Source organism: Schistocerca piceifrons, chromosome 2 (assembly GCF_021461385.2).
Source record: "Schistocerca piceifrons isolate TAMUIC-IGC-003096 chromosome 2, iqSchPice1.1, whole genome shotgun sequence".
Lineage (NCBI taxonomy): Eukaryota > Metazoa > Arthropoda > Insecta > Orthoptera > Acrididae > Schistocerca > Schistocerca piceifrons.
Window position 1 is genome coordinate 58313495 of NC_060139.1, and position 22686 is coordinate 58336180.

The 22686-nt window shown below is 43.0% G+C and overlaps 1 protein-coding gene across 2 annotated transcripts in view; it reads left to right on the forward strand.

The window, feature by feature from the left end:
* Window positions 1–22686, forward strand: part of LOC124776677 — a 170758-nt gene that overhangs the window by 123274 nt on the left and 24798 nt on the right. For both annotated transcript variants that reach the window (XM_047251779.1, XM_047251778.1), the window contains exons 7-8: window positions 5725–5903; window positions 9455–9592. In XM_047251779.1, coding sequence (XP_047107735.1) covers window positions 5725–5903; window positions 9455–9592 — 317 coding nt within the window. The remainder of the gene's footprint in view (window positions 1–5724; window positions 5904–9454; window positions 9593–22686) is intronic.

The window sequence follows — 22686 nt, forward strand, 5'->3', positions numbered from 1 at the left end:
TGTGTGCCTGGGAGGGGCTCAAAGAAATCGATTGGAATGTTCTTCCTCCTCTATCCTACAATTTCTGTGTTCCATCTGTGTGGCCCAGTGAAGAGCGAAGAACCACTACATGGATGATGGGCACATTATTTATGCAGCAAGACATTGGCTCTGATGTTGGCCCTACCAGTAAGGTGGTGTAAGGGCATTGCATTGGATAAACATTATGTTCAAATGGGATTTTGTAGACCAAAGAGAATAATATGGTGTATTGGAATCATTAATAAAAACATCCTGCTTTCAGAAAATAAAGTGTCGCATTACTTATTGAACGCCCTTCACATTAACTCTATTTGCATCAAATTTTGCAGACAGTATCCGCATATACTGAAGAAAAGAAACAGTGTAAATACCGAAATCTCAGATGGCAAGCTAGTACCAAGCAACGCAGGAAAGTTGAAAGGTGGAAGGAATGTGTAGAAGAAAAGGAAACTTGAAGAAGACATATCATACTTGAAACAAGGCCCCTGGAGTAGATGAAATTCCCTCAGAATTATAGAGATTCTTGGGAGAGCCCATGACAGATTATTCCCTTGGTGTGCAAGGTACGCGAATCAGAGAAAATTCTCCTGGAGGAATGTGTATAATGTGTCCTCACCTTCAATCCAGATAGCAAAGATGTCATCAATGAATTTGAACCAGGTGAGGGGTTTAGGATTCTGGGTTTTTAGGAAGAATTCATTTTTTTATTGCGGCCAAGCCATGGCTGGCAGTGTTAGCTGCCTGTAAATTCTTTCGTCCGATGGTCTAGTAACAGGAAGTCAGAACCGAGAAAGTGCACATTGGAGATTCCTCTAGATGGCCCTTGAATAGGTTAGCATAGGATGGTGCCATGTGGGTGCCCATAGCCGTACCGCGGATTTGTTTGTAGGTAAAGCCTTCAAAGGAGAAGTAATTGTGGGTGAAGATATAGTTGGTCATGGAGACTAGGAAGGAGGTTGTTGGTTTGGAATCCATAGGGCGTCTGGAAAGGTAGTGTTCGATAGCAGTAAGGCCATAGGCCTTAGGAATGTTAGTGTACAGGGAGGTGGAATCAACAGTGACGAGCAGGGCACCGTGTGGTAAAGGGAATGGAACAATGGAGAGTCGGTCGAGGAAATGGTTGGTATCTTTTATGTAGGAGGATAGGTTCCGGGTAATAGGTTGAAGGTGTTGGTCTAAGAGAGCAGAGATTCTCTCAGTGAGGGCACAGTAACCGGCCACAATGGAGCACCCTGGGTGGTTGGGTTTATGGACTTTAGGAAGCATGTAGAAGGTGGGAGTGCGGGGAGTGGTAGGGGTAAGTAGAGAGATGGACTCTGGGGAGAGGTTCTGGGATGGGCCTAAGGATTTGAGTAGTGACTGGAGATCCTGCTGGATTGCTGGGGAATGGGATCACTGTGGCATGGTTTGTAGGTGGAAGTATCTGACAGCTGACGGAGTCCTTCTGCCATGTAATCTTTGCGGTTCAAAACTACGGTGGTGGAGCCTTTGTCTGCAGGTATACAAATGTTAAGAGTGATTAAAATTAAACTTTTGCTGCTTGAGGCAGTGCAGACAGAAAACAATTTTAGATGAACGATGTTCAGACTGTGCGCTGCAGGATTTGCGTTGTGAGTAGTGTTAGTATCATGACTTGCTGTTAGGTGCCAGTTCTGGTACAGCAATGTAGAGTTGAAACACAAGCATCAGTGAAAATTACAATTGCAAACTGTTGATATGGGTCTGAACAATGTGGACAGGGCTTTACTCATAAAGCTGTTTTAACAAAATCAACAGCCACAGCGCAGTTGCTCTTCACAAGGACCAATGCATTAAAGGAATACTGGGGTTGAAGAACATAATGTGGAAGTTTGAATTAGCTGGTGATTTGGGAACTAACTCTGGGAGAGGCCAATGGCCAGTTGCACCACAGATTGTTGAAGAAGTTACAGTGGCTATGGCTGAGAATGTTGGACACAGTGTGCGAGCTTCAACCAGTTCACTGTTCGAGAAGTACTGTGAACAATTGTGAAATGGTATCTCTAGTGTGGTTCCAGTTTAACGTTGATGCAGGTGGTCATCACATTGGACAATGTTTGTAACCTGGAATGTAAACATGGTGTCCAGTAAACAAGTGGAAATTAAAATGTGTTTCTTGCAATCATTTATTCAATATTTCTCTTTCATGTGTCCTTATAAGTGTTTCAATGAAGTTTCATTGTTCTACGATCAATTGCTCTTCATGGGGTCCCTCTCAGTAGCAAAAGTTTAACTGTAACTACCCTGTAGTTTGTTGGATTCAATTTGACTTAATGTTCCACTGCTTGGTTCAAAACTTGTTTTCGTCAATCATATGCATATGTACTCAGAAACAAAATTCACCTCTAAAATTGAAATGACTAATTGGAATTCCACACACAGGCACAGGAATGCCTGTTTGAATTCCTTAAAGCTTGTTGCATCAACAGAGCAACTTTATTGAGCATTAAAGATACTCACTTCTGCTTTACAGTAGGGGACACACTTGAAACCTCACCTCCAATGCCACAGGCCCCGTGAACTCCAGCTGTTCCATTAACTTGTTTTACAGCCACACCTTTAACCAATCAAACTTCAGGAGCAGAAGGCAGTTACTTTCTTTCATTTACCATTTCCTGCTCCCTTGACAGCACTCCTTGGCAAAATACAGCTTCCTGCTGAGACATTTTAAAAGTTTGTTACCAACAGGTGCTGTGGAAACACCAGCCATTTTGGAAATGCCACTGTCCCTTAAACCAGCACAGTGGCTGCCCATCACATCCCATTTAGAAGGATTGCATAAAGATGGTCTCACCACCTCTAGGCTGAATGGAACCTCATTTCCCCATATACCGGAAACCAGCTGTAGCATCAACAATAGCAAAGAGGGCAAGCCTATGGGCACAGCCAGGAAATATACCATACAAGAAAACAATAATTACTGGCCAAGCAATTTGGTAAATACTGTGAATTCTCCCCTCCCCCCTCTCATGTGTGTGCACACATGTGCTTTGACTCTCTCATGCAGAGCTGTTGCAAACTGTAATGGATAATGGTCTTTTGTTGGGAAGGGGTTTTGTTGAGGGTTGTGTTGATATACTCATTTTACATTTTCAGGTCCAGTGGATCACATGCAGTGGCAAGGCTCCTCTCCACTGGATTCTGTTTCCTTCCTTTTGCTGCCAGTCACCCTATACGCAGCAGGTTCTTATGAATTCCATCTCTCTATCTTTTCTTTTGTCTGCCTAGTAGTCTTCTTCCATAAGGAGTAAAATCCGGATTTCAATGTTCATCGGGGTTTATTGGTCTGACTGGCTTACTCTCCCCATATGAGCTGCTCAGTTCCTACCAGTCCCACAATATTTGGTCTTTTGTAGACCTCATCCACCTTACAAGTATGCCAGATCCTTCATTCCCCAGTGATCTCAGAATGTCAGATCATAGATCTTCCTCAAGAGTTTCTACTCAAAAACGAGAAGATTATTGAAGATTTTTTCCAGACTCCCATGTTTCACAACCAGGTAGCCCTATGGGTTGGATCAGTGTTTTGTATGGCTGAAGTTTGCAATTCCTTGAGAGGCTGTGTAATTTCAAAAGTGGTCTCAGACTGAAGTATGGTTAATTTTCAGCTTGGCTCCTCAGTTTGATTTCTGCTTCACGCGAGGTTGCTCTGTAAATACTACCCCATATAGTTAAAATTATGAATCTTTTTGTCGGGTTCCAACTATCAGTGGCTAGAGTGGATATTTTGTATAGGCTTGAGTCTTGCTCACTAGCAGAGTCATTCAAAAGGAGACTAATCTTGCTCTCTGCCGCCTTCATGGTGTCGCTTATCTGCATAAATTCTTCCTCAGATTTGGACAACAGGTCCTTGTCATTAGCAAATAACAGGGCCATGTCATTGGCAGATGCGATGTGCCCAATTTTCCCATCTTCTACCTTGACCCCATTGAAATCTTACAGAAATCTTTCCTTATTACCTCTTCAAAAACCAAGCTGGACAATGCGCGTGACTTGTGAGTGCCTTGTCTCAACCCTGTTTTTATGTTAATATCTTCAGTGACTTGGTACCTGATTTTCACTTTGCCTATTGAATCAATGTGACAAACGAAAACTAGACTAACAAGTTTCGTAGGTATTCCAAACTAGTTAGGCAATTCATCAGGACCTCCTGGCACACCTTCACAGTGAGCTGTCGCAGTACATTAATGTTGTCTGCAGTTGATCGGCTCCCTCTGAAACCACCCTGATATACACCAATCACCTATTCTGTAGACGGCTGAATTGTATTCATATGCAGTTGGCCAAGATCTTATAGCAGACACTCAGGAGGGCAATTCCTCTGTAGTTTGTGCAGTCCATTTTGTCATATATCTTCTCTTTGCTCTTCTCAGAGTTGCTTGGGTGGTTTTCCATACCTCTTCTAACTGTGCTTTTTCCGTGTGCCTTGTGTCTCATAGCCAGCTGTCCGGTTTCTCTTCTCTTAGCTAATGCCTTAATGTGTTTGTGCATTGATGGTGATGTGCTTCTTGATGAAAGCATTTGCCACCTCATTTACAGCATTTTTGATTTCTTTTTGTACTTCTTGTGGGTTCTTTTGTGCATCCTCTTTCTGCCTAATTTAAAAGCAGTTGCTGAGCTAGAGCTGAAATTTGTCTTTCTTTCTTGTGTCTTTGAATGTATTGGTGTGGCAGTGTACTACTTTCGTAAGATCGTTTCTGACAGTGGAATTGGGTTGTGTATATATAGGGTGTCCCATTTTAATCTGTACCACTCGATATCTCTGAAATGGTACAATTCTGCAAAAAAAGTCTCTAGTAAAAGTTGTAAGGTTTGAAGGGGGTCATGGAATGGTTACCTTGAAATGACTTTGAACTCTGTTTTAAAGGTCAAACCTTGTCACAAAGCAGTTGTGTTGGCAAAACATATGTAATTGGAATGAAAAGTAATTTAATTTTCAATATGAACGGAGATTTTGTTGAAGTATAAACATGAAAACACCTCTTCATAACTCCGGAATTGTGTGTCAGGCGGCTAATATAACTTTATCTCTAATGAAAACCGTGTTGTACATCTAGGTGAAGGTATCAACGAGGGTTTTGTGTCATATTGGTATTGCAGCAACCCCGATAAAGTGTTGCCATCACTTTGATTTCTTAATGAAAGAACTCGCCGTATTCCTCACTTTCACCAAAATAGTCAGGGAATGAATCTTGAGGGTCATCAAGCAGCCTACCTACTTGAACTGTTCCAGCTTGTTGGGTATAACAGAAATACTGTGTAAATCCTTTTTTTGCCAAAGAACTTAGTAACAACCTCCTTGAATAATACCCAAGTCTCCCTCTCACTCGTCATCAGTTTTAATTCAGAACTGGAATCAAACATCATTTTTTGGGTGTCAGGTCCAACAAACATGACTTGTTTCAGTTTTACTTCTGATACATGACAAAATTTCTCTCAAGGATACTTGCAACATTATCCATTATACATTGGCTGTGCAGAGTTTATGGAAAAGGGCTAGTGTCTTAAAGAAATTGATGCCAAATAAAAATTATGAGCATAAATCATACAGGAGAGCTTTGGTCATAGAAGGTGTTATGCCTTTATTCTTATTTTTAGTTTTCTTGTGTTGGTTGTATTTTTATTGCTACTTTAAAAGTAATTTCATTGTTGGAATAAATTCGATTGTTTTTGTATCTTTTTCAGGATGTGTTGGAGCGTGTACTTGTGGAAATGGGCCTAGGAGGCATAGAAGGAATTGTTCAAGATTATCAGCTACGAGTATTAAATTACAACAACTTCGTTCTTGGAAATTGTTTACGAGTAATGGAAGAATATAAAATGCTTACACAGACGAGGCAGAAGGACATAATTTCTGAGCTGGTGTATGTAAATATTTTGATCTAGGACAAACATTTGTAGTAATTTGTCAGGATGCAATTGATCCACAAAAATATCTTGATAAAATTTTTTGTGTACAAAAGATGTACACAACTAACTCTTATTATTTATTTCCTGTTTCAATGTTGTTCTTATTATATAATTGGTTACTAATAACATATTCATCTTCTGTGTCTCCCTCAGAATTCTGTGTGGAATTTTAGACAGTATGAAAATACGGACCGTAAACATTCCTTTAATTAGAAAGATTTTCAGTCTCTTTTTTTCCTTTCTTTTTTGTTTTTATTGTAGTCTTTTCTACAAACCAAATACACTCCTCTCTTTATCTGCCTCAATTGTTAGCCAGTCATTCAGCACATGTAAGTGAAAAGATAATACTTATAGAGTGGAAAGGGAAAGACAAAATACCCCTCAGTCCTACGAGAGTTAGAAAAAGGGCTGTGGTTGAAAAGGATTATATTTATTTATTTTTTCAAGCAGGAAACCAAACACATGAATGTAGAATGAAGGCTTTCACGACTGGGTGACATGGCTGTTGATATACTTTCCGGGATGTGAGGTCATGGTCCAAGAACTTTTCTGCTCCTTACGTTTCGTCCAGGACTGCGCTGGACTTCCTCAGAGGCACTGCTCCGCTGAGTCTTGCCGACCAGTCGGCAAGACTCAGCGGAGCAGTGCCTCTGAGGAAGTCCAGCGCAGTCCTGGACGAAACGTAAGGAGCAGAAAAGTTCTTGGACCACGACCTCACATCCCGGAAAGTATATCAACAGCCAAACACATGAAGTTACAATATCTTAAAAATACACCCACAAATGGGAAAACATCGACTTTTATAAGTATTTCAATGTTTAAAATAAGCAGCAGATATAAGTCAGGAGTCCTCAGCTCTTGGTCTGGCGGTAGCATTCTCGCTTCCTGCGCACTGGGTCCCGGGTTTGATTCCCAGCGGGGTCAGGGATTTTCCCTGCCTCAAGATGACTGGGTGTTGTGTCGTTTTAATCATCATCATTCATCCGCATTATGGTTGGAGGAAGGCAATGGCAAACCACCTCCACTAAGACCTTGCCTAGTCAGCAGTGCAGGTCTACCGCATTGTCCCCTACACTCCTCTGAGTATGGGACCTCATCATCATCATCATCATCATCATAAGTCAGGAAATTGAGGAGTGTGTCTCATAGGCTATGTCTGTATAGGTTTCCTAGATAATTGAAACAAGTATTACACATTTCAAATATACTGCATAATTTGATGTTCTTATTGAAATAAATTTACATAAATATGCATACTATTGACCAGTAAAGTAAGAGAAAGACTACCACTCATCTATAGCGGATCAATGTGTCGAACACAGTAACACTTAACAGAAAACAGTATTCATACTAGCTTTTGAACAGTAGCTCTTCCTCTAGCAATAGTACCTACGTTCATACACACAACCACATAGACACCCAAACGCTTACTTCTATAGCCAAGGCATGGCATTGCCATAGGATTGTGCATTTGGGTTTCAGTTAGACACGGTGCTTCGCGCATTGATCCGGTAGAGATGAATGGTTGCCTTTCCCTTATTTTATGTACTGCTCCATCCAGTAATTTCCATTATTGTTATACAAATTATTGATAGGGTTGATGTAGATTTTGTGATTGGAATGTACACTTAAATTTCATACTTTCAGGTTCTTTGTAGAAATTACCATTGTGTTAAGGCTGACTTTTACATTCTACATCTGCAACAAATATTGTAATACAATTGGGTGTCCTTTCTGTGGACCAATACTTAATTGTTATCCAGCCATTTTATTCTGTTACATGTTAAACTTCATTATATTTGGTATTTCATTTTTGTAATACTGGGTTGCTCACTCTGGTGCAAAAAGTGTATGTTCTGTTTAATTATAATAAGGCATTCCCCACTCTGCCCCCATCCAGACCCATACCCCTTGTTATGTATATTTTATGATGTCATATCTAATTCATTTGAACCATTACCACTGAATGTTATGCTTCAGTACTCAATAAACTGAAGGGTTATATCTTACATCTTGCAAAGGAGAAAGTTCTGTTTCACCACAACACTGCACAGTGACTCATCTTCAGCATAAAATGCATGAACTTCAGTTCAAAGAGCCTTCACATCTGCTGTATTTACCAGTTTTGGCTCCTAGCTGTTTTTCCCCAAACCCAAAGGAATACCTGAGTGTATGATGATGCACATCATAGTAAGGGATTGAACTTTTAGGTAATGTATTCAAGGTATCATGAAGTAAAAAATGTGTTGGACTATGTGTATTGATTTACAAGAAAGCTATTTAGGGGGAGGGAATCCCCCCTCCCTCTCCTCCTTCGGTGTGAAATCTTGTGTTTTGATACTAGCATGGCAGCTATTATGCAGCTGAATATGTTTGCTTTTGCAAGATCTTTGGGGTAGTGAAAGGGATTGGGGTGGGGGGATGATAGGGATGATATCAACACAGGCCAGGTTTTGCGTGAACTTATGATGGTGAGTGTTACTGTGTTCGACACATTGATCCGCTATAGATGAGTGGTAGTCTTTCTCTTACTTTACTGGTCAATAGTATGCATATTTATGTAGAGGAGGAAGTGATGTAGGCCATTAATGGAAGCTCAGATGAAAACAGCAACAAAGGAAGAAAATGATGGGCAGGCTATCCCTAGTGTATTGAGTAGATCAGTATTTATCATATTGAAGGAGGGATTTAAACTGGATTGTAAATGGCATGTCAAAGTGCAGATAGCTACAGCAATATAATTCAACTTTATTATTTGCATAATGCTTGTGAAGCTCATTACTTAATGTAGAGTAAAGGATCTTGACAAATTTGTGGTGTACTCCAAAAGGAAATCAGCCATTGAAATAATAAAAATGTCTTGAAATGGGCTGCTTGCATTTGGCAATCTCTGGAAGACTGTGAGTTCAATATTGCATCAAAGTATTAAGTGACGTGAGTGAATAAAATAAGAGAATACATAATCAATGCCTGCAGTAAATTAATTGAGCCAGTGACCATTTTTGATCATTTTTGTGTCCTGTACTATATATCTGTGTGACAGCTCCATTTCTAAAATGTGGAGCAGAGATAAATCCTTGTGTCATCTAATACTGTTTAACATAGGGGAATGTCACCAGAGTTTCGTTTCAACAAATCTAAAGATCTCTGAGCAATGTTCATTCATGCACACTTGCCCTTTCAAGATCATGCCAACATCTGATTTTTAACATGGTTACTTTTTTCCCTGAACAGCCACATGTAAGGCCCCAGCGTTATGCAACAACTCATTCCATCATTCAGGAATGAACATTTTTAATTTACAAATTAAAAAAAATAGTATTGTTATTGGTTTCAGACACATAATGTACTAATCTGTTGTTGGAAGTATTAATGACATCTCTAATATGTGTTAGTTGTGTTGGGCCTGTTCCATTTTTATGAGAACAGATGAAAAAGGTAATACATGTAAATGTCAGTTGAAATTTTTCTTTGTTTCTAGTTTATTGTATTATTATGCTTGCAGGTGTAAAATTGAAGATGAAGATGGGGATGTGCCAGAAATACACTTTCCAGCACTCGGAGAAGGCTATGCAGTTGATGAATTACAGCCATCACTGGAACCTGGGTTTCAGATGCTTCACAGCCTGGAGCAGGAAGAACAGTAAGACAGTATTTCAGTTTTCAGGTTGCCTGTGATTGTACTTTTATGTGCCTGAGACCGATGTGAGGAGAATTACTTACACAAACATTTACTGTGTGCGGATTGGGAAAAAGAGCAACGTCCTATTTGAATTGGTATTTGATTAAAGAGCACAGTGTAGCTAGGATGTACCTGCAGAGCTGGACATTAACATTCTTCGTTTTGATATAATTTACACAGCTGCAGATGTTTAGTTACAGTTAATAACATGCATACTTCTGTAGTGCCACCTGTGCAGGAAGGGGTGGCTATGAGACAGGACTGTGTGAGCGGGCGGTGAAGGCTAGATGGGAATGTAAGGGGTTCCAGAAAAAAGCAGCTGCGAAGATAACAAGTTGTTTATTGAAGACTCTGTGCTGTGTAATACACTAATTCAGTGGTTGGCTGGCTGCTGAATTCTGCTAGGCTGGCTGCTTGCAAGCCCCGAGATGGTGAAGTGTTTTCTCCAACGAGCACCAGTGGTCTCATTAGGCAAGCTGACCACGTGGTTCCTGTGGCGGCGGTTTGTATTCTCAGCAATGGAGTATCAACCACGGCTTTGGATGACACCTGGCTGCATCATGGCGGTGAGTGCCCACCGTGATGAGATGCCCATCTTGTGATGGAGTACAGTGGCGGGTGCACACTGGTAGTGACCTGCTGCCCTCTGGGCTGGAGTCAGCCATGCTACCTGGGGTAGCCAGCTGCACTATGACACCAAGTCTGGGAGGACTCGTGTGTAGTGCTTTTGCCTCGCCATGGCCTCGAACCGGTGATTTCTACTGGCAGGTCCATGTGGCGACCTCATCCTGCACAGCCACATTGTGCCGATAGGGCTGTGAGATTGAGAATAATTTCATTACAAAATGTTCAGTGTTTATACACTGAGGTGACAAAAGTCATGGTACAGGTCCTAATATCGTGTCGAACCTCCTTTTGTCTGGTGTAGTGCAGCAGCTCACCATGGCATGGACTCAACAAGTTGTTGGAAGTCCGCTGCAGAAATGTTGAGTCATGCTATCTCTATAGCTGTCCATAATTCCATAATTGTGAAAGTGTTCCTGGTGCAGGATTTTGTACATGAACTGTCCTCTCGATTGTGACCTATAGATGTTCCATGAGATTTATGTCGGGTGAACTGGGTGGCCAGATCATTCACTCAGATTGTCCAGAATGTTCTTCAAACCATCTGCGAACAACTGTGGCCTGGTGACAAGGCACATTGTCATCTATAAAAAGTCCATTGTTGTTTAGGAACATGATGTCCATGAATGGCTGCAAATGGTCTCCGAGTATCTGAATAGCCAGAAGACCCAGTCAATTCCATATAAACACAGCCCATTATGGAGCCACCACCATCTTGCACAGTGTCTTGATGACAACTTGGGTCCATGACTTTGCAGGGTCTGCACTACATTCAAACCCCCGCGTAAGCTCTAATCAGCTCAAATAAGGATTCTGACCAGGCCATGGTTTTCCAGTCGCCTGGAGTCCAACAGATATGGTCACGAGCCCAGAGAGACACTGCAGGTGATGTCGTGCTGTTAGCAAAGGCTCTCGCATCAGTCATTTGCCGCCACAGCCCATTAACACCAAATTTTGCTGCACTGCCCTTAACGGTTACTTCATCATATGTCCCACATTGATTTCTGGAGTTATTTCTCAGTTTGTTAGTTAGTTATGTGTTTCATTTACCAATCTCACAGTAACCATTACGATTTGGAACATGTCAAGTGCATCAGAAATGCACACATGAATCAAGGTGTTTTTTAAAAAGCTTAAAATTTTTATTACCTACCCCATTCCCTTAAATGGGACAAAATGCATATATTATACCTATAGATTTATTTATTCCTGTTCAAGAATTCATGTGTGGTATAGAAGGAGTTGTCAAGGAGATATGATTTCAATTTATTTTTAAAACTATTGCTGTTGTCTGTCAGACATTTTATTTCATTTGGTAATTTATCGAAAAGTTTCAAAGCAGCATATTTTACCCCTTTCTGTGCCAAAGATAGGTTAAGTAGAGGATAGTGTAAGTCTTACTTTCTTCTGGCATTATAATCATTAATGTCACTGTTGTTTTTAAAATGGTCCATGTTGTTGATAACAAATTTTTTTACTGAGTAAATGTACTGTGAGGATATTGTAAGAATTACTAACCTTTTAAGCAGATGCCTACACAATGTGTGACTATGAGCCCCACACATTATTCTAACCACTTTCTTTTGAGCAGTGAATACTTTTTGCCTAAGTGTTGAGTTACCCCAAATTATTATTCTTGCCAGTCTGTTAGCATTGACAATTCTTTGCAAACCTGCTGCTCTCGGTTGTTAAGTGAAGGCCATTGGCCACTGAGTTGTCTGTTGTGAGAGATAATGCCTGAATTGTGCTGTTCTTGGCGCTGTGGATCTCGGAGTATTGGATTCCTTAATGATTTCCGAAATGGAATGTCCCAGGTGTCGAGCACCAACTATTGCTCAGCATTCAGAGTCTGTTAATTCCCGTTGTGCTACCATAATCTAGTGGGAAACCTTTTCACATGAATCACCTGAATACAAATGACAGCTCTGCTAATCCACTGCCCTCTTATACCTTGTTTATGTGATACTACCGCCTTCTGTATATGTGTATAGTTGACTTTTGTCACCTCACTGTTTAGTCAGCAGCATCACGCTTGGTGTGCACATGCACCACTACCAGTCACAAATCCTAAAAAATCACTGCCACTGTTAAGTGCGGAAACCTGCCTTGCCGCTTGGTGCACAAGTCTGTGTAGTACCACTGACAATTGGACCTGGCAGAATGTGCCCTGAAGTTTTTTTATACAGTGCTGCTGCAATACACCATTCAGGCTCACACTAATGTGCCTATATTTGCCTATCCCCCCCCCCCCCTCTCCCTTCCTCATCTGTGAACAAGACCTGCTCTGTTGGGTCTACCTTAAAATCAGTTGCATATTATGCTTCATGTTTGTACAAAATACAGAGAAAATGATAGATAACGTAACTGGCAGCTTGCTCACTTGGATTAGATACCACATCCAATCTTTGTTACTATGCTGCTTATTGCTATTTTACTTGCGAGTCTATTTATTACACCAATTGTTGGCTCTCTATCTCAAAAGAATTAAAGTTATGCACAGCAGAGTTAGTCACTGTGACACTTGGTATTGCGGCAACCAAAATCAATGTCATGTGTTGTCCTCTGAACTGTTCTGTGTGATGCATTAACTGGTTAGCAGAAATGTGCCCTTCCTGCATGGCAGTGAATTGACCAAGGGACTGGATTAGGTCAGGTTCTAAAGTTTGATTTACGAGTGTTGAACTCAGTGCTGGAAATAATTCCAAATTAGATCTGGCCAGTACACCTATGGTTGTGAGATGTTCACTTGCATAATTCTCACAATCGTGGCTAGTAGCTGGAAGGTTGTTCTTTTTATGTTGCACTTACTCCCATTGATTAATAACCCACTTCCCCTGAAGTTTAATCTGTCTGGTCTCCGTGAGCTTCACCTGCTCGTAGTAACTCACCATTATTGCCACGTCATCGTAGGTTCAGTCTGGGTTGCCCAGTATCACTCAGACGATCTAGTCCTTTCTGTCTGTCTGGAACAGTTGTATTGCACATGTGGTTATGCTGGTTTGCATTATCCTGGTCAGACACACTGTGACCTTCCCCCTTCAACAGTTTCGTAATTCCTCCTCTATCGTTATTGCATACCAGCTACCATCTTCCAAAATTAATTACCCCCCCTCCACCAATGCCCTTCCAGATCCTCATGTGCATGAATTTTTACAAGAACTCCCCACTTTATTGGATTCGTGTGAGTGGTGTAACAGTGAAACTCTCATGTTTTCCTGTTACTGGGAAACGAATTAGAATACGCAATCATACTTGTTCAATTTGTACTTTACTGATGCTATGAGCTAGTAGACGGGTAGGTTTTGCCTACTGGGTTCCATAATCAGGCTTACCTCAGATAGTAACTCGCTCCATGCTTAACCTGGTGCAGGATACAAAACCCAATACTGGTATGACTCTCATTCCATCCTTTCTTGCCCTTGATGTATTGCAATCTGAAAAATAATATATATATATATATATATATAAAAAAATACAAAGATGAGGTGACTTACCGAACAAAAACGCCGGCAGGTCGATAGACACACAAACAAACACAAACATACACACAAAATTCAAGCTTTCGCAACAAATTGTTGCCTCATCAGGAAAGAGGGAAGGAGAGGGGAAGACGAAAGGAAGTGGGTTTTAAAGGAGAGGGTAAGGAGTCATTCCAATCCCGGGAGCGGAAAGACTTACCTTAGGGGGAAAAAAGGACAGGTATACACTCGCACACACGCACATATCCATCCACACATACAGACACAAGCAGACATATTTAAAGACAAAGAGTTTGGGCAGAGATGTCAGTTGAGGCAGAAGTGTAGAGGCAAAGAAGTTGTTGAAAGACAGGTGAGGTATGAGTGGCGGCAACTTGAAATTAGCGGAGATTGAGGCCTGGCGGATGACGAGAAGAGAGGATATACTGAAGGGGAAGTTCCCATCTCCGGAGTTCGGATAGGTTGGTGTTGGTGGGAAGTATCCAGATAACCCGGACGGTGTAACACTGTGCCAAGATGTGCTGGCCGTGCACCACGGCATGTTTAGCCACAGGGTGATCCTCATTACCAACAAACACTGTCTGCCTGTGTCCATTCATGCGAATGGACAGTTTGTTGCTGGTCATTCCCACATAGAATGCGTCACAGTGTAGACAGGTCAGTTGGTAAATCACGTGGGTGTTTTCACACGTGGCTCTGCCTTTGATCGTGTACACCTTCCGGGTTACAGGACTGGAGTAGGTGGTGGTGGGAGGGTGCATGGGACAGGTTTTGCATCGGGGGCGGTTACAAGGATAGGAGCCAGAGGGTAGGGAAGGTGGTTTGGGGATTTCATAGGGATGAACTAACAGGTTACGAAGGTTAGGTGGACGGCGGAAAGACACTCTTGGCGGAGTGGGGAGGATTTCATGAAGGATGGATCTCATTTCAGGGCAGGATTTGAGGAAGTCGTATCCCTGCTGGAGAGCCACATTCAGAGTCTGGTCCAGTCCCGGAAAGTATCCTGTCACAAGTGGGGCACTTTTGTGGTTCTTCTGTGGGGGATTCTGGGTTTGAGGGGACGAGGAAGTGGCTCTGGTTATTTGCTTCTGTACCAGGTCGGGAGGGTAGTTGCGGGATGCGAAAGCTGTTTTCAGGTTGTTGGTGTAATGATTCAGGGATTCCGGACTGGAGCAGATTCGTTTGCCACGAAGACCTAGGCTGTAGGGAAGGGACCGTTTGATGTGGAATGGGTGGCAGCTGTCATAATGGAGGTACTGTTGCTTGTTGGTGGGTTTGATGTGGACGGACGTGTGAAGTTGGCCATTGGACAGGTGGAGGTCAACGTCAAGGAAAGTGGCATGGGATTTGGAGTAGGACCAGGTGAAACTGATGGAACCAAGGGAGTTGAGGTTGGAGAGGAAATTCTGGAGTTCTTCTTCACTGTGAGTCCAGATCATGAAGATGTCATCAATAAATCTGTACCAAACTTTGGGTTGGCAGACTTGGGTAACCAAGAAGGCTTCCTCTAAGCGACCCATGAATAGGTTGGCGTACGAGGGGGCCATCCTGGTACCCATGGCTGTTCCCTTTAATTGTTGGTATGTCTGGCCTTCAAAAGTGAAGAAGTTGTGGGTCAGGATGAAGCTGGCTAAGGTGATGAGGAAAGAGGTTTTAGGTAGGGTGGCAGGTGATCGGCGTGAAAGGAAATGCTCCATCGCAGCGAGGCCCTGGACGTGCGGAATATTTGTGTATAAGGACGTGGCATCAATGGTTACAAGGATGGTTTCCGGGGGTAACAGATTGGGTAAGGATTCCAGGCGTTCAAGGAAGTGGTTGGTGTCCTTGATGAAGGATGGGAGACTGCATGTAATGGGTTGAAGGTGTTGATCTACGTAGGCAGAGATACGTTCTGTGGGGGCTTGGTAACCAGCTACAATGGGGCGGCCGGGATGATTGGGTTTGTGGATTTTAGGAAGAAGGTAGAAGGTAGGGGTGCGGGGTGTCGGTGGGGTCAGGAGGTTGATGGAGTCAGGTGAAAGGTTTTGCAGGGGGCCTAAGGTTCTGAGGATTCCTTGAAGCTCCGCCTGGACATCGGGAATGGGGTTACCTTGGCAAACTTTGTATGTGGTGTTGTCTGAAAGCTGACGCAGTCCCTCAGCCACATACTCCCGACGATCAAGTACCACGGTCGTGGAACCCTTGTCTGCCGGAAGAATGATGATGGATCGGTCAGCCTTCAGATCACGGATAGCCTGGGCTTCAGCAGTGGTGATGTTGGGTGTAGGATTAAGGTTTTTTAAGAAGGATTGAGATGCAAGGCTGGAAGTCAGATATTCCTGGAAGGTTTGGAGAGGGTGATTTTGAGGAAGAGGAGGTGGGTCCCGCTGTGACGGAGGACGGAACTGTTCCAGGCAGTTCCGTCCTCCGTCACAGCGGGACCCACCTCCTCTTCCTCAAAATCACCCTCTCCAAACCTTCCAGGAATATCTGACTTCCAGCCTTGCATCTCAATCCTTCTTAAAAAACCTTAATCCTACACCCAACATCACCACTGCTGAAGCCCAGGCTATCCGTGATCTGAAGGCTGACCGATCCATCATCATTCTTCCGGCAGACAAGGGTTCCACGACCGTGGTACTTGATCGTCGGGAGTATGTGGCTGAGGGACTGCGTCAGCTTTCAGACAACACCACATACAAAGTTTGCCAAGGTAACCCCATTCCCGATGTCCAGGCGGAGCTTCAAGGAATCCTCAGAACCTTAGGCCCCCTGCAAAACCTTTCACCTGACTCCATCAACCTCCTGACCCCACCGACACCCCGCACCCCTACCTTCTACCTTCTTCCTAAAATCCACAAACCCAATCATCCCGGCCGCCCCATTGTAGCTGGTTACCAAGCCCCCACAGAACGTATCTCTGCCTACGTAGATCAACACCTTCAACCCATTACATGCAGTCTCCCATCCTTCATCAAGGACACCAACCACTTCCTTGAACGCCTGGAATCCTTACCCAATCTGTTACCCCCGGAAACCATCCTTGTAACCATTGATGCCACGTCCTTATACACAAATATTCCGCACGTCCAGGGCCTCGCTGCGATGGAGCATTTCCTTTCACGCCGATCACCTGCCACCCTACCTAAAACCTCTTTCCTCATCACCTTAGCCAGCTTCATCCTGACCCACAACTTCTTCACTTTTGAAGGCCAGACATACCAACAATTAAAGGGATCAGCCATGGGTACCAGGATGGCCCCCTCGTACGCCAACCTATTCATGGGTCGCTTAGAGGAAGCCTTCTTGGTTACCCAAGTCTGCCAACCCAAAGTTTGGTACAGATTTATTGATGACATCTTCATGATCTGGACTCACAGTGAAGAAGAACTCCAGAATTTCCTCTCCAACCTCAACTCCTTTGGTTCCATCAGTTTCACCTGGTCCTACTCCAAATCCCATGCCACTTTCCTTGACGTTGACCTCCACCTGTCCAATGGCCAACTTCACACGTCCGTCCACATCAAACCCACCAACAAGCAACAGTACCTCCATTATGACAGCTGCCACCCATTCCACATCAAACGGTCCCTTCCCTACAGCCTAGGTCTTCGTGGCAAACGAATCTGCTCCAGTCCGGAATCCCTGAATCATTACACCAACAACCTGAAAACAGCTTTCGCATCCCGCAACTACCCTCCCGACCTGGTACAGAAGCAAATAACCAGAGCCACTTCCTCGTCCCCTCAAACCCAGAATCCCCCACAGAAGAACCACAAAAGTGCCCCACTTGTGACAGGATACTTTCCGGGACTGGACCAGACTCTGAATGTGGCTCTCCAGCAGGGATACGACTTCCTCAAATCCTGCCCTGAAATGAGATCCATCCTTCATGAAATCCTCCCCACTCCGCCAAGAGTGTCTTTCCGCCGTCCACCTAACCTTCGTAACCTGTTAGTTCATCCCTATGAAATCCCCAAACCACCTTCCCTACCCTCTGGCTCCTATCCTTGTAACCGCCCCCGATGCAAAACCTGTCCCATGCACCCTCCCACCACCACCTACTCCAGTCCTGTAACCCGGAAGGTGTACACGATCAAAGGCAGAGCCACGTGTGAAAACACCCACGTGATTTACCAACTGACCTGTCTACACTGTGACGCATTCTATGTGGGAATGACCAGCAACAAACTGTCCATTCGCATGAATGGACACAGGCAGACAGTGTTTGTTGGTAATGAGGATCACCCTGTGGCTAAACATGCCTTGGTGCACGGCCAGCACATCTTGGCACAGTGTTACACCGTCCGGGTTATCTGGATACTTCCCACCAACACCAACCTATCCGAACTCCGGAGATGGGAACTTGCCCTTCAGTATATCCTCTCTTCTCGTCATCCGCCAGGCCTCAATCTCCGCTAATTTCAAGTTGCCGCCACTCATACCTCACCTGTCTTTCAACAACTTCTTTGCCTCTACACTTCTGCCTCAACTGACATCTCTGCCCAAACTCTTTGTCTTTAAATATGTCTGCTTGTGTCTGTATGTGTGGATGGATATGTGCGTGTGTGCGAGTGTATACCTGTCCTTTTTTCCCCCTAAGGTAAGTCTTTCCGCTCCCGGGATTGGAATGACTCCTTACCCTCTCCTTTAAAACCCACTTCCTTTCGTCTTCCCCTCTCCTTCCCTCTTTCCTGATGAGGCAACAATTTGTTGCGAAAGCTTGAATTTTGTGTGTATGTTTGTGTTTGTTTGTGTGTCTATCGACCTGCCAGCGTTTTTGTTCGGTAAGTCACCTCATCTTTGTATTTATATATAATTTTTCCCACGTGGAATGTTTCCTTCCATTATATATATATATATATATATATATATATATATATATATATATATATATATATATATATATATATATATATATATATATATATATATCACTAACCTAACTTATTCACTACAATCCCAAAAACACGCAAACATAAAAAAAGAAATCCTTGACAAATGATCCTCATCTTCTTGATCTTAACACTTACAGTGCTTTGTGCACAGGCTCAACTGCATCTTCTTTTCTGTTCCTCTGTTTCATTCTCTTCATGTTCTTCTCCAGCTCGCCCTTGAAATTCCTAGACTCAAGTCTAGACTACCTTCAAAAGGGTCTTAGATGTTCAACATGTTCTGAAGCATCACTTTGTGGCTGGTGAAGTACTATCCATCACGTGACAGGGTCCGTGACAACTTGTGATGAACTTCCTTCTCTTCCCTTTTGGTGTGTAGGGACTGGATAACATCAAACATTGTGCTACTTTATACTGTGGTAAACTTGCCGTATGTTTCAATAATTTTCCTGCTTCTTTAATCGCTTCTTATTCACCTTCTGTACTTGTCTCCTGCTATAGAAGAATGCTGAAGATTAGATGGGTACATTGCGTAACTTATGAGGAGGTACCGAATAGAATTGGGGACACAAGAAATTTGTGGCACAAAGTGGCCAAAAGGAGGGATCGGTTGATAGGATACATTCTGAGGCATCAAGGGATCGCCAATTTAGAAAGTGTGTATGTATGTAGGAGATGGGGATAAAAGTTGTAGAGGAAGACCAAGAAAAGAATACTGCAAGTATATTCAGAAGTTATTTGGAGCTGAATAGGCTTGCACAGGATAGAGTAGCATGGAGCACTCCATCAAACCAATCTACAACAACAACTCATTTCCATACTTCTCATACTGTTTTCTCAAATTCATATACAGGCTCTCCATCTTTACCTTTCTTTGCCTTTAAGGCAGTGGAGTTTGAGCTCTCTGAGACTGCAGACGTGTGTGCAAGTTGTGCTTGTGTGTGTGTGTGTGTGTGTGTGTGTGTGTGTGTGTGTGTGTGTGTGTGTCTACTGCTGAAAAAGGCCTTAATGGCCGAAAGCTATGATCGTGTGAATCTTTTTATTGTGCCTAACGCGACTCAGCACCTCCACTATATGGTGAGTAGCAACTTTCCTTCTCTCGTATTGTGACAGTCCATCCTGGATTTTCTATGGTTTGATTTCTTTGCCTTTGTCAGACAGAACAGTGATGGCATTTTCTGACCATAGGTCACCTCATATGGGGACTACCCAGTATTCATGTATGCTTTTGAATTATATGTGGACACAGCATACCTTAGATTGTGTTCCTGCCACTATGCTGTATGTTCATATAGTATTTTAACATTCTCCCAGTTGTTCTTTGTACCCATTGGGCTGTGGATGAAGGGGACTAGTTCTTAACTTCTTCTCATACTGTAGCTGACGCAGCTCCTTTAATTAGTCGGATGTGAAATTCATATCGTGGTCTGTAGTTATCAAACCTGGCACCCTGAATTTCAATATGTGATTGTTAACCATCGCTTGTGGAAGTGTCAGTGCCTGCTGGTTTGGCATAGCAACCATCTGCACATATTGTCAAAAGTGATCTAATATTGTTAGAATACAAATCAGTTTGCTGCTGGTGTACAACTGAATGGTGCAAAAACATCAGTCTCAAGCATTTCAAATGGTTTTGACACTTCCAGCAGCCTCTGCGACAGCACTCGCCTACATTTCCAGTCATTTCGCTGTGAACTCCGGGTGCAATTTCTCACGTATTAATCCACACTTGCTTTCCTTCTTCTCCACTAATATCTCTCTGTCACTCTCTGGTTTGTTGCCTTTCATCCTCTTTCACCAGATAACACATTAATATATGCTTCCTGTAGAATTTCCTCCTTAAACTTTGCTGGTGTTATTACCCATGACCCTGCACGGCAGTCCATCACATGTGCTAAACTGTGATTGCGTCCTATACTACAAGGTGTACAACTTTGCTTCCACTGCTTTTTCCCCAACATTTGAGGCTTTAATGAAACAAATTGGTTACACATGTATCACTCAAAGTATTTTCCGTCGCTGGCCACCACTTTCTCCCATCTTTTGGGCAGTGTACGAATCCTGCGTCGAAAAAATTGTTCATCTTTCAAAGCGATCCACGAATCGATCCAATTTCTGACTTCTTCATGAGATCGGAAGTGTTGGTCAGCCAGGCCATGCCCCGTTGATCTAAACAGGTGATAGTCAGAAGGAGCAATGTCTGGAGAATATGGAGGGTGGGGTAGGACTTCCCATTTTAATGTTTCCAAGTACATTTTGACCTCTTTTGCAACGTGGGGTCGAGTGTTGTCGTGCTGCAACATCACTTTATCGTGCCTCTCGCTGTATTGCAGCTGTTTGTCTTTTAATGCTCTGCTCAAACGAATTAATTGCTTTCGATAATGAGCACCTGTGATTGTTTCACTTGGTTTTAACACCTTGTGGTACACGATGCTGAGCTGGTCCCACCAAATGCAGAGCATGATCTTGGAGCCATGAATATTCGGTTTGGCCGTCGACGTGGGGCATGGCTGGGATATCCCCATGATTTTTTGCGTTTAGGGTTATCGTAATGAAACCATTTTTCGTCCCTGGTCACAATGCGATGCAGAAATCCCTTCCGTTTTTGCCTCTGAAACAACTGTTCACAAACGCCGTTCAATGTCTCTTGGTTTCAGCTCACACGAGACACAACTTCCTTCTTCGTGAATCATGCCCATAGCATTGAGACGTTTTGAAATGGCTTGCTGTGTCACTCCCAATAATCGTGCCAGTTCTTCTTGAGCTTGACACAAGTCTTCACTCAGCAATCTCTCCAATTCTGCGTCTTCGAAAACATTCTCTCTTCCACCACTGTGCCAACCTTCGACATCAAAATCACTGTTCTTGAAGTGTTGAAACCACTCATGACACATTCTTTCGTTAATAGTGTCCTTACCATACGCACTTGGGGGCATTCAATGAGACTCAACCGCTGTTTTCTTCATATTGAAACAAAACAGTAACACCTCCCGCAAATGATGAGAATTAGGCTAGTAAACAGACATTTTCAATCAAGAACAACTTTATGATGCAGACACAAATCGACTACTGTTTGAATGAGGTTATGTTGACCAAGGTCCAAGCTAACTGCCTGACGTCTGCGATCTGTTTCTTTCAACTGCTACTTACCATTGTCATCACATGTCGGCAAACAGTGGAAGCAAAGTTGTACACCTTGTACTAATGGTCACTGTCAGCTCTCTGCACTGCCTGCCACTCTGCAAGATCATGACCCATAACTTCCAACACTGCTGCCTTCCTTCGTAATGTGTCTGCATTCCCGTTCTTCTTCGCTTGTTTGTATACTACTTTATACTTGACTTTGCTAAGTCTCAGGTCCCATCTTGCCTGCTGCTACATGAATCCTCCAGTGCCATTAATCACTTCATAGCAGTGTGGTCGGTCACTACTCAAAATTTTTTCTGTGAACATAACATCTAAAATATGTGACACCATAAATGAGGCCCAACATCTCTTTCCATGTCTTTGAATAGCTCTTCCTCACCACATTCAGCTGTCGAGATGTGTAGGCCACAGGGTGCTCTTCACCGATAATATCCTGGTCTAGACAAATCCCAGAGATTGATTAGATGCAGGACATGAAAGGATAAACTCTGTCGGGAAGGTCTGGAAGTACTAGAACTGTGCTGGATGTCAGCTCTCTTTAATTCTTCAAATGCACCCTGACAATCATTTGCCCATATAGACCTCATGCTGTTCCTTGGCAACTGTGTAAGTGGTTGTGATACATCAGCAAACCTTTTCATGAATTTTCTGTAGTAAGTTGAGATCCCCTAAAAAGATTGCAGTTCCTTAATCAACTTAGGCACTGCGAACTCTCATACAGTGTGCACTGGCCTCTGGTCCATCCTTATTACATTTTTACTAATTACACCACCTAAATACCCTACCTCTTGTAACACAAAATGCCAATTCTCTGTATTCGAAATGCCAGATGTGCAGTTCTACACTGGTAACAGCTTGCTGTAGCCGGAATGTCATCTTTGTCAATCCATCATCAAAATCCTGCCACTGATAACCTTCCATTCCCTCTATT